Source organism: Myotis davidii, unplaced genomic scaffold, assembly GCF_000327345.1.
Source record: "Myotis davidii unplaced genomic scaffold, ASM32734v1 scaffold327, whole genome shotgun sequence".
In the NCBI taxonomy this organism is placed as follows: domain Eukaryota; kingdom Metazoa; phylum Chordata; class Mammalia; order Chiroptera; family Vespertilionidae; genus Myotis; species Myotis davidii.
This window is the reverse complement of record NW_006298628.1, coordinates 4,204,208-4,221,206: the sequence shown is the minus strand read 5'-3', so window position 1 is coordinate 4,221,206 and position 16,999 is coordinate 4,204,208. Positions and strand designations below refer to the sequence as shown.

Here is a 16,999-nt window from a genome sequence, read left to right as displayed (position 1 = left end):
TTATTGATTTTTTACAGAGAGGAAGGGAGAGGGATAGAGAGTTAGAAACATCAAACATTGATCATCTGCCTCCTGCACACCCCCTACTGGGGATGTGCCTGCAACCAAGGTACATGCCCTTGACCGGAATCGAACCCGGGACCCTTCAGTCCGTAAGCTGACGCTCTATCCACTGAGCCAAACTGGTTAGGGCTTTCTCTATCTTTCTTGTTGAAGTATGGGTCACAGAACATACACGTCACCATTTAAAATGTTTTTCTTTCATTTATTTTTAAAACATATTTTTATTGGTTTCAGAGAGGAAGGGAGAGGGTGAGAGAGATAGAAACATCAATGATGAGAGAGAATCCTTGATTGGCTGCCTCCTGCACGCCCCCCAATGGGGATCTAGCCCACAACCCAGGCACAAGCCCTGCTGGGGAATTAAATCGTGGCCTCCTGGTTCATAGGTCAATGCTCAACCACTGAGCCATGCCAGTCGGGCAAAATTAGCCATTTTAAAGTGAAGTGTATTTAACACACCTCTGTCTAGTTCCAAACATTTTCATCACCCTAAGAGGAAATATTGAAATACTGTACCCTTAAAGCAATTGCTCCCCACCCTTCCTCCCTTCAAGCCCCTGGCAACGACCAATCTGTGTTCTGTTTCTACGGATCTACCTAATCTAGAAGTTTCATATGTAAATGAGATCAGATGATATAGGACCTTTTGTGGCTGGTTTCTTTCACCTAGCATAATGTTTTTGAGGCTCATCCACTTGTATGCCCGAATAATATTCCATTGTTCAGATATACCATATTTTGCTTATTCATTCACTTATTCCTAGATATTTGGGCTGTTTCCACTTGTTGGCTGTTATGAATAGAGCTGCTATGAACACGTGTACATGTATTTGTTTGCGTACCTGTTTTCAACTATTTGGGGGTATATACCTCGGAGCGGAATTGCTGGGTCATCTGGTAATTCTATGTTTAGCTTACTCAGGTTGCTCAGCTAGCGAGTGGCGGAGCCAGGACAAAAACCTAGGTCTTTCTGTCTTCGGGGTCTGAACGTTTAACCACTGTCTCCTTGTGGACAAAAACGCGTGACATATTGGCCGAAACAGAGGGTGCTTCTAGACCAGCGCTTTATAAACTTCATTGTGCAAAAGAATCTCTTGGGGGACTAGTTCAAATGCAGTTTTGATCCAGCAAGTTTGGGGTTAGGCCCAGGATTCTGCATGTCTGATGAGCACCCAGTGGTGCAGGTGCTGCTGGTCCACGGGGCGTACTTGGAGGAGCAGGGCTCTAGAAAATACTGCTGCCCTGGCCAGCTTGGCTCAGTGGATAGAGCGTCAGCCTGTGGACTGAGGGGTCCCGGGTTTGATTCTGGCCAGGGGCACATGCCTAGGTTGCATGCTTGATCCCCAGTAGGGGGCGTGCAGGAGGCAGCTGATCAATGATTCTCTCTCATCATTGATGTTTTCGTCTCTCTCTCCTTCTTCCTTCCTCTCTGAAATCAATAAAGAAATATGTTTAAAAGAAAAGAAAAGAAAATATTGCTGTCGGTGTGGTAAGGCCTCATGGAATGGTAGAGGAGGGGCTGGGGTGCCCCTACCCCGCTAATCCCATCAGCTCCTCCGGGGTTGGGCCCAGCTGCCTGGAGCTGACACGCCTGGCTGGCCCGGCTGCTCCCGCAGGCCCTGCGGGATGCCCTTGGTTGCCTGCCCTGGCATTTCCACCTGCCAGTTGGCAGGCAGGTGGCGGGCCGAGGGTGACAGCTTAGCCGGAATCCCTGTCCAGAACCGTCTTGAGCTCAGCCAAGGTAAATGCTGCCCCGCTGTCAGAAATGAAGTGTTGGCAGGCTTCCGGCATGAATAATTGAGACAGAGGGACACTGTAACAGCAGACGTTCAGGAGGGAGCTGGGGATGGCTCTGAGGAGGCAGCCGCCACAGTCAAATCCTTTTCCTAGAAAGATCCCACACCATCAGCATCACAGCTCCCACTCGTCAGGCATCTGCTGTGGGCCGGGCACTGGGCTGGGGGCTCACCGTGGACGGGGGCAGCCTTTCACGGACTCGGCGAGAAAGGCAGTGACCGCGCAGGCACTCGGGAGGGGAGAGCCATGCTTGGCTCAGACAATTTTCCAGTGGGCCCCGTTTTTGAACTTGGGTCTGCCTGATGCCACAGCCCCTGCACTGGATCCCAGAGCGGCGGTTTTCAAACTGCACTCCACGGAACCCTCAGGGTTCCCACAGGTGCTTCCTGGCTGCTGTGGATTGAGGGCGCAGAGAAGGAAGTAGCTCAGCCAGGCTCCAGGCCCTTCTCTTTCCTTCTCCCAGAGTGGCCGCCCTCTGATGGGAGTTATGTACAGAGCGTCCATGGAAGATGAATTGGAAGAAAGGATTTCATGGCCCCAAATGTTGGAAATCACATCATCATGCTGCTTCCTCAGACGAAGGGGGATTGTGGACCAGGGCTTCTCGCCGGGCTCTCTCTGGTGGACTTGCCAGTGGTCTGGCTTTGCTCCCTGGCCCTCTGTAAGGTCAGGCCGCCCGTCCTAGCTCCAGCCTCCAGCCCGCGATGCCTGGAGGGCTGCCCGCTGGAGGGAGGGGGCTGCCCCACAGACGCAGGCCAAATGCGGGGACAGGCTGTGAGGCGGGTGACTTCCTCAGGCAAACGAACTGCCAAGCACGGCCTCTGAATCCTTTTGAAGAGACATCTCTATGGGCTACAGTGAGGAAGCCCTCGGGCTGACTGGCCTGAGGCGGCCCTTAGGACCTTGTATGAATTAGGGGACAAACTCAGTTCTTGTAACAACTGCCGAGGCGCTTAGACTTGAGAGAAATGTATTCATTCTCTCACCGGTCATAGTGAGAGCATAAGCAGGCAGGGATTGATGCAGTGCGTCTCCATGCTGTTGGAGACCCAGCTTTCTTCTACAATAAGTGCCTTCCACTTTGTGGCCCAAAATGGCTGCTGCGGCTCCCACCCTCACATCTGCATCCCGGCCAACAGTTACCGAGCAAGGTGAGGGCCCCCATTCCTACTGAGGGCAGTCATTCTGCCCGCCTTCCATTGGCCAGACAGTCATTTCGCCACGCCAGCTGTAAGGAGGTTCTGCTACTAAAGGAGGAAGGAGAGGATGGTCATTGGTTCGGCTCAGTGGATAGAGCGTCTTGGCCTCAGCTGCGGACTGAGGGGTCCCTGGTTCGATTCCAGTCAAGGGCACATGCCCGGGTTGCGGGCTAGATCCCCAGTGTGGGGCGTGCAGAAGGCAGCTGATCAATGATTCTCTCTCATTATTGATGCTTCTCTCTTTCTCTCTCTCTCTCTTCCTCTCTCCTCCTCTCTGAAATCAATAAAAATATACTTAAACACACATACGCACACAAAACACTGCTGATGCCAGTGGCCGCATGATCAGGGGCCTGCAGTGGTAGAGGGGAGGTGCCACCAGGTTTGGAGAATTCCAGACCACGTGATTCTTGTCCGGGTGGTCACTCAAGAAGCTGGCAGCTTGCCATTCGGTTTGGACCCTCCCCTGACCTTTCCTCCCCTGGCATGTTGCTAGTCATGTGGCAGACCCCCTTAGAGGATGAACGGGGTGGGGGGTGGCAAAGAGTGGGTTCCTGTGACTCCCAGGTGGGCCCTTGCATGAACACCCCCCTAAGCATTACGCCCCCAGGACAAGGAGATCCTGGCCCTCATCACACACAGCTAGGCCTCAGCTGTGTTTCAGCTCCAGGCCCAGAAAAGCTGCGAAACCAGACAAGCGAAGCTACTGCCGACCTGAGGGCCAGCTGCATTGACTGATGACCCCCTGTCCTGGAGCCGAGCTGACCAATCAGTGGAAACCGCGACCCAGAAAGGACACACCTGGAAAGCTGATGAATAGTCTATTGAATCCACCCTATAAAAGCCCTCGGGCAGAGGCCCCAGCAGGGCTCGCACTCCTAAGAGCCAGCCCTTACCTTCAACTCCCCTCTTCTTTGACAAATGACCTCCTACCCTAGTGCTGACCAATCAGTGGAGACCATGACCCAGAAAGGACACACCTGGAAAGCTGATGACTATGCTATTGAGATCCACCCTATAAAAGCCCTCGGGCGGAGGCCCCCCGCAGGGCTCTCACTCCTAAGAGCCAGTCTCACCTTCAACTTCCCTCTTCCCCTCCCGAAGCAAGTCACCGTCATTTCCTCTCCTAAGCTCCCTGTCTTGGCCTCTGTAGTTTGTTTCCTGAAGCCGTTCCTTCTATGGCTCACTTCTACCTCTGTGGCTTCTAAATAGACTTTCTCTCATGAAAAAAACAAAGAAGAAGAAGCAGCAGTGATTGACTTTGTAGAATCAAAAAAACCTTGGGGGCCGGCGTTGCCGGGGGAAAGTTCTCTCAGAAGCGGGGTTTCTCACTTCTGTCTTCTCATTCGGACTCGCACTGTCTGTGCTGGGGCAGGGCTATTGGGGTGTCCCTGGAAGTCCCTCTGATCACCCCGTGAGCAAGACTGTTCTGGTCAGGGCCCTTTCGGTTCCCGTCTCGGGAGAAAGGCTTATATTGAGGGTCAGGGACCTACTCTGGGCTCCGGGGAGGAGATGAAGGACCTGAAAAGCTGTCGGGAAACAGGGCTGCGGTCGGTCTCTCTAGTTTCTCGCCCCCACCCCCACCCTCAAATCCCGTCTCCTTTTCACGTACCCAGCACATAGGTATTGAAGTCGGATGCCTGTAAGGTCCTCCTTCTCTTTCCTGCGGACCGGCCGTTGCACTCAGGACAGTACCCTGTTGACATCAGAGTCACCGTGTCCCCCGTGTGCTGCCAGCCGCCTGCCCGAAGGCATTTCTCCCACATTTACTCCGAGGGGAGCCAGGCTGCTCATCCTGGCCCCGAAGCGTCCCCCATGTTAGCCTCACTTCCCAGAGAAGCGCTTGTTAACGCAAAAACATTCAAACCTGCAAAGGATTTTTGTGCGTTTATTGGAGCCACCTGTCGACAATTGCCGGGAAGCAGTATCTCAGCGGGTGGGGACGGGGATAGTGCCCCAGAGAACGGCGTGTTTTCCATCTGTTTTTGTACACCGCCATCGAAGGAGGGGATGTAGGTGGGTTCCGTGAAATCCACTGGTGATGGGTCAGAGAGGAGGCAGAAAGCTGAGCGGGCCAGCCCCTGGGGTTGGATAAGAAGTCAACGATAGACACATACTTAGGGGGCGCAGGGTAGTTAAGCCAACAGCTAACAAGATAACAGCAACAATGAAGGAATTTGTGTTGTCTGTCCTGGCGCCCAGGCACACTAGGTTATGCCCCAAGGGGCCCGGAAAAAGGGAAGTTACACGTTACCCAGACATTTCAAGGATATGTTATCCTAGATGCTAAAAGACAATAGGCTCTGCTAAGGTAAAAAGTTGATCTCATCAGGGAAAATACCGGCCTAGGACATGACTACCCACCATAACTGCTTTTAAAGTTTTAATTTCAGCCCATCCTTTGTGGTTACTTGAGGCCTTTAAGTTTGCAAGGCTGCCTTGTAGGCCTTCCCTGAGCTTGTCAGGTCAGCATGTGACCCAGAGGAGGCAGCGGGTCCTTCACTAGAGTTTTTGGTGCCGCCCGACATCGAGGGTGGGGGGGAAGCTCTCCTTGCTGGAACCATGCCGCACATTCTCCGCGCAGCCTGCGGCACCATCAGCTGTGGGATCTGCGTGATTGAACTCACGTGGCAGGCAGGCTCCTGACACCTACAATATGCCAGGTGCTAGGGGTGAGGAGGAGAATGCGCCACGGTCCCTGAGCTCTGTGCTCCTTAAAGGACCCGCGCTGGTCCCTCTGATGGGCCACATTTTAACCCATGACAGCCAGGTGGCCTAAGTCTTCTCGTGGGGTAGTGACTTAGAGACCTGAGAAGCAGTAGATGGAGGGAAAGGCACCGTGTTTGAGACCGACCCGGATGCAGATAGATACGTAGGCCTCAGATTCCCCGCTTACAAAATGGGACTCATGTTGGTACTCACCAGCCGGGTTGTCATGCGGTGACGCATCTGAAATGCAAGTGTCACAGCTCTGCCAACGCCGGCGGCCTTTCTCTTTCCCCCAGTTCTCCCAGCTCCCTCCCCCAACCCTTCGGATTTTGTTCTTGGCTCTGCCCAGGAGTGACCCCCGCTCCAAGCTGTCCCTTCCTCTCTAGGCCGCAGTTTGGCCTCCCCCATCACCATGGAGCATCCCCAGGCCAGGGCTCTAGAATCTAGATAGATACAGCTTCTGGCTCACTACCCTGGGGACCCTCAGTCACCTGCCAGGAGCCGGGAGTGGGGGATGGGGGTGGGGGTGGGGTGCTGGGGCCTGTGTGAGACTCAGGCAGGTTCGGCGGGCCTGCGTGTGGTCCGTCTGTGCGGAGGCCCTCACTCTCCCAGGGACCTGCTGGCTCACGGGAGAGAAATGAAGATAATTAAAGCATAGCGATTAATCACAAAAACAATCTGTAATTATATGTGTTTTCCGATGGTCTTAGGCGACCCCTGTGAAAGGGTCATTCAACCCCCAAAGGGGTCGCGGCCCACAGGTTGAGAACCGCTGGTTTAGGAGGTAGAGGCAGCAGCTTCTTTAGTTTCCGACTCTCCTCGAGTCCCAGACAAAGACCTTTTGTCAGTGAAGACGCCTCTGTGTGTCCTTGGGATCTGTAAGAGTGAGGCGATGGTGTCCGAGGATCCCCGGCAGCGCCAGCTCGGGGGTGGGCCGTGTTCCTTCGTGGGAAATAGAGGAGTCGGAGCAACGGGCTGGTGAGCCCGTCCCAGTCACCCCACCGCTTGCCTCTTAGCGAGGCAGCGAGACAGGTCAGCATGTCTGGGCTTCCCAGCGGCAGAGCGTGGCTTCTGTCCCGGGCCTCATTCCGCGGCGTGCGGTTCGGTGCACGCTCTCCCCGGGGGAGTCCCGGGAAGCGGGGGATGGAAACGGGCCCTTCGCCCAGCCCGCAGCCAGCGCGTCAAGCACAGGCCTGCTCAGGTTCCCCGTGGGCAGCTGTATGCAATGGGCCCCTCACTACCGCCAGCACCTGGGCCCTGCTCGCTGCTGTCCTGCCTTGTTGGGTGACGCCACGCCGTCCAGCCACCAGAACACGTGGCGGCAGCAATCAGACAGGGTGGGCAGGCCTTGGACGCACTATACCATGCAACTCGGAATGGTCACTCATTCATTAAAAGATCCTCCAACTCACACGTACTCCGTGCTTCAACTCCAGAGATAAAGGCTGACCTCACCTGTGGGCAGCTTGTAGGAAAGGCAGGCGTGGAGAGAAGTCTAAAAGCCAAATGAATCACCAGGAGTGTGCGGCTCGTGGGGCGGGAGAAGCCCAGGGGGTGACGGGAGTGTAACCGGGGTTTCAGGGAGGCAAGGACCGCGAAGCTGAGGCCCGAGGCACGGGAAGGGGAGGCAGCTTCTGAATGGAAGAGGCAGACAAGCACCGGGCGAGTTCAGAAACCGAGAGAAGCTGAGCCGGGCTGGAGAGGGCAGGGGAAGGGAGGTGGTGTGTGTGTGTAACTGCAGGCCGAATCCAAGGACCTAACGAGCATCCCTCCAACATGTCATCGGGGGCCCAGGCTCCAACCAGCTCTTCCCGCCGCCATCCTTAGGCTGGGGCTCTTGTCCTCATGCTCACAGGATGGCTGCCGGAGCTCCATCCATCACACCTCCATTCCAGGCAGGGATAAGAAGGGCAAAGGCAAGAGGCCCAAGCAGTCAACTTTGACCTCTTTCAAAAGGCGCCACTGGAACCTTCCGTTTATCTCATTGGCCAGCCCCTGCCCCATGTCACATGTGTCGCACGTAACCCATCCAGGGGATGAGGTTTCTAGCTGGCTCCGTTGCTGCTGCTCCAGAATCCATGTTCTGCTCGTGAAGAAGTGGAGGGGGAATGGAGGTGGGTAGGCAACATCCGGGCTGCCCCGCCAGGCCTAGTGAGTCGTGGTGCGGAGTGTGGCCTTCAGTCTGAGAGCAGCTGGGCAGACACAGGGCAGTCACACTGAACGGGGAGATGGCTCGGGGCCACCCCACTTGAGCCACAGCCACACCCCGTGGGCAAATGCCTTTGTTTCCAAATGACCAGACTGGGTGGCTGACAACAGCAGCAATGTATTCTCACAGCCTTGGGGGCCAGGAGTCTGAATCGAGCCGCCAGCCAGGCCATGGTCCCTCTCGGGTTTCAGGGACGAGTCCTTCCTTGCGTCTCGTAGCTTCTGGTGGCTCCTGGCACCCCTGGGTGTTCCTTGGCTCATAAGCTGCCTCACCCCGATTTCTGTCTCTGTTGTCACATGGACTTCTTCCCCGTGTGGCCTCTGTGGCTCTGTAAACAAGTCTCCCTCTCCTTCCTCTTATGAGGACATCCATCATTGGAATTGGGGCCTGCTGAGACTCTATTTCCAAATAAGGTCACAGTCGCAGGTACGGGGTTGGGGCTGGAACATCCATCCGTCTTTGTGAGACACAGTGTGTCTGAGGAGAGCACACAGGAGTGGCCCCTAGACGCGGCTTTGCTCTGCTGGGCCGCCCATTTCCCCTTGTCCACAGCCATGAAAAGGTGCCCAGGAATTAGGGAGACGGTTTATTTCCAACATTTCAACCCAATGCCACGCACCGATCCCTTCTTCTCTTATAAAAGGGCAGAAGGGCCCAGCTGGCGTGGCTCAGTGGTTGAGCATCGACCTAGGCACCAGGTCAACGATTCAAAATTGAAAGCAGTAATGTTGTTTTTTAAATGGTCTGGCCAATGTGGCTCAGTAGTTGACCACTGACCTATGAACCAGGAGGTCACAGTTCAATTTCAGGTCAGGGCACGTGTTGGGGTTGCATACTCCATCCAATTTCCAGTCAGAGGCATGCAGGAGGCAGCCGATCAATGATTCTCTGTCACCACTGATGTTCTCTCTTTCCCTTCCCCTCTGAAATCTACATATATTTAAAACAAAAATAAGAGGTTGCTGGTTCAATTCCCGGTCATGGCACATGCCCGGGCTTGGGGCTCGATCCCCGTAGAGGGCGTGCAGAAGGCAGCTGATAGATGATGCTTCTCATTGATGTTTCTCTCTATCCCCTTCCTCTCTCAAAATTAATAAAAACATTTTTAAAAAGGTGAAGTTTAAGCTGAGCATTAAAGAAACAGGAATTGACCAGGGGGAGAAGGCAAGGAAAGTCATTTCAGGCAGAAGGATCAGCATGTGCAAAGGCCTGAGTGACCACTGGTGGCCCGAGACTGTCCGAGGACCTGGTCTGGTGGGTGGGGGCACAAGGATGCCCAGGGGAAGGAGAGGAGAGAGAAGGGAAGCCAGGGAGAATGCAGAGCTGGCTACTGATGCGGCCTTGCATGCCAGGCTGAGGTTTGGGTTCTGTCACGAGGGCAGTGGGAGTCCCAGTGGCTTGTGAGCAGAGCGATGTGGTTTTAAACATTTTAGATTTATTTGATGGACGTGAAACCAGGCAATGGTGGTGTGAAATCTACCTCCCATCCCCACCCCCCACCCCCATCTACACGTGTCTACTGCTCATCTTCCCCAGCTCTGCCCGACCCAGATTCCCAGAGTGTCACTTGTCAGAAGAGCAGATCCTCCCTGCTGGGGGGTGGGGAGAGCAGGCATCCCGCCCCTGCTCATGCTGGGCCCAGGGCAAGGGCTGGCTGGGCAGCTGGCAGCTGGCAGAGCGAACGTGGTCTGCTCTGCTGTGTCTGCAGCCGCTGCCGCTGGGCAGCCTGATCGATGACCCACGACGCCCGGGGCTCCTCACGGGTCAGCAGCCCCATCTCCGTGGCAGCTGCCAAGTGAACCTGCCCGCTCTGCCTCCGTTTCTCCTAAGGCTGCCCGCCCCCACCCCCGCCTGCTGAAATGCTGTGGCATCGCCCCTCTCTGCCCACCATTTCCCGGCCTCTGCGATCCTGGCGCTGAACACTCCTGTGCGGGACAAGCCTTGCCGAAGTCACGCCCGGCGGCGGTGTTCTGGCTCGTTCTTTATTCTGTCCGCACTGGGCACAGAGTGGGGGTTAGAGGTTCTTCCTGCTTCTCCCCCTTTCTCAGCCCTGTCGTGACTGCAGCATGGGCCCTGTGTCATCCCTCGGCTAGAGGGTCTGTGTCTGTGTGTTCTGTTTGCAAAAGTCCCACCTCCTCCCTCAGCCTAGCAATTCCCCAAGATCAAGGGCCTGCCTCCATCTTTAGACTGGCAGCTTCTAAGATGCAGTGTTTTCTTCTCCCTTAAAAAGGCTACTCCCCAACCCAGCTGGCGTGGCTCAGTGGTTGAGCATCGACCTAGGAACCAGGAGGTCATGGTTCGATTCCCGGTCAGGGCACATGCCCAGGTTGCAGGCTCAATCCCCAGTGTGGTGCGTGCAGGAGGCAGCCGTTCAATGATTCTCTTATCATTGATGTTTCTATCTCTCCATCTCCCTTCCTCTCCCCCCCAACTATATATATGCTACTTCCCAGAGCAGGGGAGCTCTCCCCCCAAGTCTGGGAGCTCCCTGAAGAGGAGGGCTCTGTTTGGGGCTGCTCTGTCTCTTTGGTGCCTCAAGCCCAGCTCTGCGTTACGGGGACTCGGGCTGCAGAAGCCTCCTGGCCTCTCTGGGAATGGCAGGCGGAGCGTGAGGACACAGGTGTGGGTCTGGCTGGGGCTGGAGCCGCATGGGCACAGCTGGAGGCCAAGTACTAAGCTTTGGGGGCCCAGGGAAGTCCAGGGGCTACCAGGTCTATGCCAGCCACCTGGGCCACCGGTCCAGCTTCCTGGGAGGACCAGGATTTCTTAAGTCCAGTGGTCTGGGCCGGGGGGGCACAGAGGGTGGCTCCTGGCAGGCCTGACCCCTCATGCCTCCGGTGGGCTCTGTCTTGGGTGGTGACAGGAGGACAACCACAGCTACTATGTGTCTCGTCTGTACGGCCCCAGCGAGCCTCGCAGCCGGGAGCTGTGGGTGGACGTGGCCAAGGCCAACCGGAGCCACGTGAAGGTCCACAGAATCCTCTCCAACACCCACCGGCAGGCTTCGGTGAGTGCCCAGTTCCTGGCAGCGCTGCCCTGGGCCAGGAGGCTGGGGACCAACCCAAACTGCCTGGTCAATGGGCATGGCCTAGAGGGTCTGTGATCTGGGAGGTGCCTTCTGGGGGTTTCTGGGTGGTTTGGCCTGAGTTGGGGTGCCCACCTGGGGTCTGGCAGCCTGCCCCCAGCCCTGTCCAGACAAGCATTGAGTAGTGTAGATGCCCAGCCCCCTGGCCCGTAGCCTGGGCCCTGCTGACTCTCTCCCATCCCCCGCAGAGAGTGGTCTTGTCCTTTGATTTCCCCTTCTACGGGCATCCTCTGCGGCAGATCACCATAGCAACCGGAGGTAAGGCTGTGCCAGGGCTGGGGGAGGATCTGGAGCTCCCAGCTGGAACTTGGGGGCCCTACCTGAGGAGGGTCGTTGGAGATGGAATGGAGAGGGACCCACCTTTGGCTGTCCTGGGAGCCCACTCTAGGAGGGAGGTCAGGGATTGTCTGAATACCTCTGTCTCATCAGCGGACTTGTTCGTGTGTGTGTGTGTGTGTGTGTGTGTGTGTGTGTGTGTGTCTGTCCCTCTGGGCCAGCTCAAGCAGGTGTGGGCAGTCCCCGTCGTCCCTGTGTTTGAGTCTGTGATTGGGAGGGGAAGGGAGGCGGCACTGAGCGGGGGCCCATCTTTGATTCCTGTGCGTGTTCCCAGGGAAAGGAAAAGGGGGGATTTGTGCCTCCCGAGGGGCAGGGAGGACCTTCTCTGGCCTGGGACCCTTTTGCTTCGTACACACCTGACCCTGAGCCCACCCGTTGGGCCGAGGGGACAGAGGTTCAAGCCTTGCCTGCCTGCACTGCCCCTTCCTGCCCTTGGGGGACGAGCATAGAAGCGCCCCTCTGGGCCATCTCCGGTGGGTCCCCTGCGCTTCTCCCCTCCAGGCTTCATCTTCACTGGTGACGTGACCCATCGGATGCTCACGGCGACTCAGTACGTGGCCCCGCTGATGGCCAACTTCAACCCCGGCTACTCCGACAACTCCACAGTTGCTTACTTTGACAATGGTGAGGGCGGATGGCAGAGTTTAAGTCCCCTCGCACCAGGGCTCCCCAGGCCCAGCCCCGTTAGAGGCGTGCAAGGCCCAGGGAGGGCAAGGGGGCTTGGCACAGTCACACAGCAAGGCAGCCACCCCACCTTTCTGCACTGTTTCCTCGCCTGTAAGCTGGCGGCAGGATGCCGGCTCCTAGCAGGATCTGAGGAGATAGCGAGATGGCTCTGCGTAGAGGTGAACCAAATACTAGGGACCTTCATTGTTTCTTATTCTCGCCACGTTGTCCCCCAAACACCCACCCTCCCATCCCAGAACTGGCATCCCTTCTATTGCTTCTCCTTTTCATCTCAAGCGTCAGGATAGGCAGGCAGGCAGGAGGGGCGTGCCTGGGGTGAGAGATGCTCAGGCAGGGTATCTGGGGCTGAAATAGGCTGTTCTGGTTCCGCCCCAGCGAGGGAGCCAGGCTGATGTTGGTGGGTTGCCCAGCTCCTGCCTTCAGTCAAATTTGCAAACTGCCCCCATCGTCCCTACGGGGCCCGACCCCTGGCAATCCACGCAGGCCACGGTTCCTGCAGCGCCCCCCCTGCACCACCTCCCCGACAGCCAGGTCTCTGCTGCTCTCCACAGGGACAGTCTTTGTTGTTCAGTGGGACCATGTCTACCTCCAAGGCCGGGAGGACAGGGGCAGCTTCACCTTCCAGGCGGCTCTGCACCGTGACGGCCGCATTGTGTTTGGCTACAAAGAGGTGAGTGAGAGATGCCTGGGTCTCGGGGAGCTTTTCCCCCCGTTCAGCAAGCACTTGTAGGGAATCTGAACTGTGCCTGGCAGAGGGCGTGGTGCTGGGGATACGCAGTTCGTAAGATGGTTGTGACCCCTGCCCTGGTAGAGGGTAAGTCTTGTTGAGACAATGGACAGCAATTGCAGAGACACATGTAGAATTGCCACGGTAACAAGTGCTCCTAAGTAGAGGTGCCTGGTGCCATGGGAGCCTGTCTTGGGGCTCTTTCTCTCAGTGGGGGCCGGAGAGGCTCCCTCAGGAAAAGAGTTAAAATCTGCAGGATGCATAGGAGTTAAGGAAGCGAAGAGGAGAGTGAGGTGTGTTCCAGGAGGAAGAAAAGCACGTGCAAAGGTCCTGTGACAGGATGGATCCGGGCTGGTACACAGCACTGCGAGAGGCAGCATGGCCGGAGGGGAGCGAGTGAGGGGCAAGACAGGGCAAGGGCACACCCGATTTGCCCTCCACAAAGGTCACTCTGGCTTCTGAGCGGAGAACAGATTGTTGGGGGCTCAGAGGGAATGCTGGGGGATGAGCTAGGAAAGAGATGTTGCCAACTTGGAGTCTGGTGGGGGACGGTTGAGAGAACTAGCCAGATTTGAGAGCCAGTTAGCTGGTTAATTAACAGGATTTAGAGATGTATTAGATGGAAGGGCGGGGTGATGGGGGGATGAAGAAAAGGGAAGGGCAGGGGTGACTCCCAGGCCTGTGTGGAGATGCCATTCATGAAGATGGAGTGTAGAGCAAGGACATGTGCTGGGGGTGGTGTGGGGAAGACTTGACATTGGAATGGGGGGAGGGGCTTGTGTGTGAGAGGTCTCCACACCCTCCAGAAGGCGGTGCCAAGCAGGCAGGCGGGGCTGGCGCTCCGAGGGGAAGCTAGGCTGGCCCGGGAGGGTTTGGGGATAGATGGAGTCTCTTCTCCCTGCTGCAGATCCCCATGTCTGTCCTGGAAATCAGCTCCTCCCAGCACCCTGTCAAAGCTGGCCTATCAGACGCTTTCATGACGCTCAATACGTCCCCGGACGTTCCAGGTGAGTCCCCAGGGAGCCAGCAGAGACCTCCCCTGGGTTGGACTCAGCTCACACGGACCCAGGCTGGGGGTGGGGGTGGTGGGGAGCAGGTGGATGGGTGGAGAGTTGAGTGGGAACTGAGGGAAGAAAGGGGGCGTCGCGAGGTCCCAAGGCTTCTTCATTAAAGCAGAGAAACCATTTTCCCAATAAGAGCTCGGCAGGAGGCACTGCTCTGGTTATCGGAGGCAGATGAGCCGGGGCCCTGCCACTCAGCACCCCCCAATTTAGAGAAGCTCCAGACACCAAGTTAGGGTTACGAGTCTCCCCAGAACACAGCCATCATTGCCTCCCCACCCACCCCAGGTGATGGGAGGGACATCACAGGGGGCTCTGGGGACAGAAAATCGGGGTTCTCTCCCATCCCTTACCCCCACCCCAGTTTCCCTTTCTGAGGCAACCAGGGCCACCAGGTTATTTCTAGAGCGACGAGCCCTCAGATAAGTGTGTCCATACATTTAACACAAATGATGGTCTATGATGCCATGTTCTCCTGAACAAAGTACATTCTGCCCCCCGTTCCACGTCAGCACATTTCTCATCCTGTTCGATGGCTGAGTGATACCCACGGCATGGATGTCCTAACTTAACCAATTCCCTGTGTGCAAACTTTTCAGTTATTTCTAATCTTTTGCTGCGACAAATAATGCTGCAGTGGCCCTAGTTTGGCTCAGTGGATAGAGCGTTGGCCTGTGGACTGAAGGGTCTTGGGCACAATTCTAGTCAAGGGCATGTACCTCGGTCGCAGGCTGGAGGCAACCAATCGATGTGTTTCTCTCACATCGATGTTTCTCTCTCCGTCTCACTGTCTCTCACTCTCCCTTCCTTCTCTTAAAAATCAATGGGAAAATATCCTTGGCTGAGGATTAACAAAACATAAAAATAAAAATAATGCTGCAGTGATATTCTTGCAAGTAGGTACTTTTACGCCCCTGTGTGAGTATTCCCCTAAGATGGGTCCCCACCACTTCCCCTGCCCCTCCCCAGGGCCCCTTCCTGAACCTGTGCTCTAGCCAGCAGCTCAGCGGGGACCTGCAGGACCCTGCTCCATTGCTGCTGTCCACATCTGCTCTCACTGACCAACGCTGGTGCTGAGCTGGATGCTTAGTAGTCTCAGTATCGCCCTGGTTGTATTTGTTAGCTACAGCTGCATAACAAGTCACACCGACACATCCTGGGTTAAAGCAACAAACCCGTTATCTCAGCGTTTGTGTGGATCACGGAGCAAAGCACAGCTCAGCTGGGTCCTCAGGCTCAGGGTCTCCCCCAGGCCAGGGTGACGGTCATCCCAACCGTTGTTGGGGGAGATACACTTCCGAGCGCTTTCAGGACGTTCTCGGCAGAATCCAGCTCCCCGCTCAGTTCCTGCCCCGTGGACCGCCCCCAGGCCAGCTCCCAGCCTGGCAGCTGGCTCCCATCAGAGCAGGCAAGGCAGACAGCAGGGGCGGGCGAGTAAGATGGGAGCCAGGCCTTCTGTCACCTCCTCTTAGAAGCGCCAGCCGGTCACTCCTTGCCGCAGTCCACTGGTTGGAAGCAAGTCACGAGGCCCAGCCCACACGCGGGCCGGGAGAGTGTGAACGCCCAGAGGCCGGCTGCTTCCCATGCAGACTATAACCCCGTCCCTGGGCACTGAACCTTACAGCGTCTTACTGGGTCTGCCTCCCAACATTGGAACGAACGTACGGTAGTCCCCCCCTTATCCGTGGTTTTGCTCTTCATGGTTCCTGTTACCCACAGTCAGCCGTAGTCCAAAAATATTAAATGGAAAATTCCAGAAATAAACAAACCATCAGTTTTAAGTTGCACACCGTTCTGAGTAGCAACCATAAATCATCCCTTTGTCCAGCGTATCCACGCTGCGTACTCTCCCGCCCTTTAGTCACCTAGTAGCCGTCTCATCAGGAGATGAATGGGGGGGGGGGGGGAGTGTTAATGTGATGGACGATGACTCGACTTGGGTGGTGGGCACACAGTGCCATGCACAGATCTTGTAACATAGAAATCGAAGCCTGAAACCTATGATCCTATTAGCCAATGTCACCCGAATAAATTTAATTAAAAACAGATGAGTAGCCGTAGCCAATCTGGCTCAGTGGATAGAGCATCCACCGAGGACCAAAGGGTCCCGGGTTTGATTTTGGTCCAGGGCACGTACCTTAGTTGCAGGCTCCTCCCTGGCCTGGGCCCTGGTCAGGGCGCGTGCAGGAGGCAACCAGTTGGTGTGTGTCTCGCACATCGATGTCTCTCGCTGTCTTTCCCTCTCTCTTCCACTCCCTCTAAAACCAATGGGAAAATATCCTTGGGTGAGGATTAAAAAAAATAAATAAAAAGAAAAGATGAGTAGTAGCCTAATGCGACGTCACAATGCCTACATCATTCGCCTCCCCTCATCGAATTACGTAGGCCTTGTATCATCTCACGTCACCACAAGCAGGGTGAGTACAGGCCTACGATATTTTGAGAGAGACCACATTCACGTAACTTTTATGACAGAATATTGTTATAATTGTTCCATTTATTATCAGTTGTTGTTAATCTCTTACTGCGCCTAATTTGTAAGTGAAGCTTTATCACAGGTATGTAGGTACAGGAAAAAAGAGTATAGATAGGGGTTGGTACTCTCCACGGGGGGCCGGGGAACATATCCCCGCAGACAAGGGAGGACGACTGTATGTTTGTCCCTTTCTACATGAGGACAGAGGTTCAGAGAGGTGGAGTGACTGGCTTGTGGTCACACAGCTGTGAAAGGGAGACGTGAAAACTGGATCTTCTGGGTCCTCCCTCGAGACTTTCTGAGTCTGACCCACTTCCATTCCACCCAGAGGGGTGATCCTTTCCTCCGCAGTCCCCCAAACACCCACAGCCCCGTGTGCACACACCCCAGCCTTTTGCAGGAAGGACTGCAGTGCACACTCCCACCGCCCCGGGCATCCCTGAGCCGCTGGGCAGGATCCAGTCCGTTCGGTCTGTGTCTCCCTCACAGGGCTGTGCACGACAGAGTCTCAGGAAATGTGTGTTGGATCCAGCTGTTGAATGAGGGTGAACTAGAGGAAGTCGGATCCCCTGGGAGTGCCTGCATCTGAGGCTTCTCTGTGATTCTGGAATGAAAGGCTGTTTTAGAGCAAGCCTGGGAGATGCAGGGAG

At 55.8% G+C, this 16,999-nt stretch overlaps 1 protein-coding gene across 1 annotated transcript in view; it reads left to right on the top strand.

Annotated features, from left to right (window-relative positions):
• Positions 1-16,999, top strand: part of PLXDC1 (plexin domain containing 1) — a 48,532-nt gene that overhangs the window by 9,031 nt on the left and 22,502 nt on the right. The window contains exons 5-9 of the mRNA XM_015570790.1: positions 10,841-10,984; positions 11,251-11,320; positions 11,900-12,022; positions 12,637-12,755; positions 13,720-13,819. Of these exons, the coding sequence (XP_015426276.1) occupies positions 10,841-10,984; positions 11,251-11,320; positions 11,900-12,022; positions 12,637-12,755; positions 13,720-13,819 (556 nt within the window). The remainder of the gene's footprint in view (positions 1-10,840; positions 10,985-11,250; positions 11,321-11,899; positions 12,023-12,636; positions 12,756-13,719; positions 13,820-16,999) is intronic.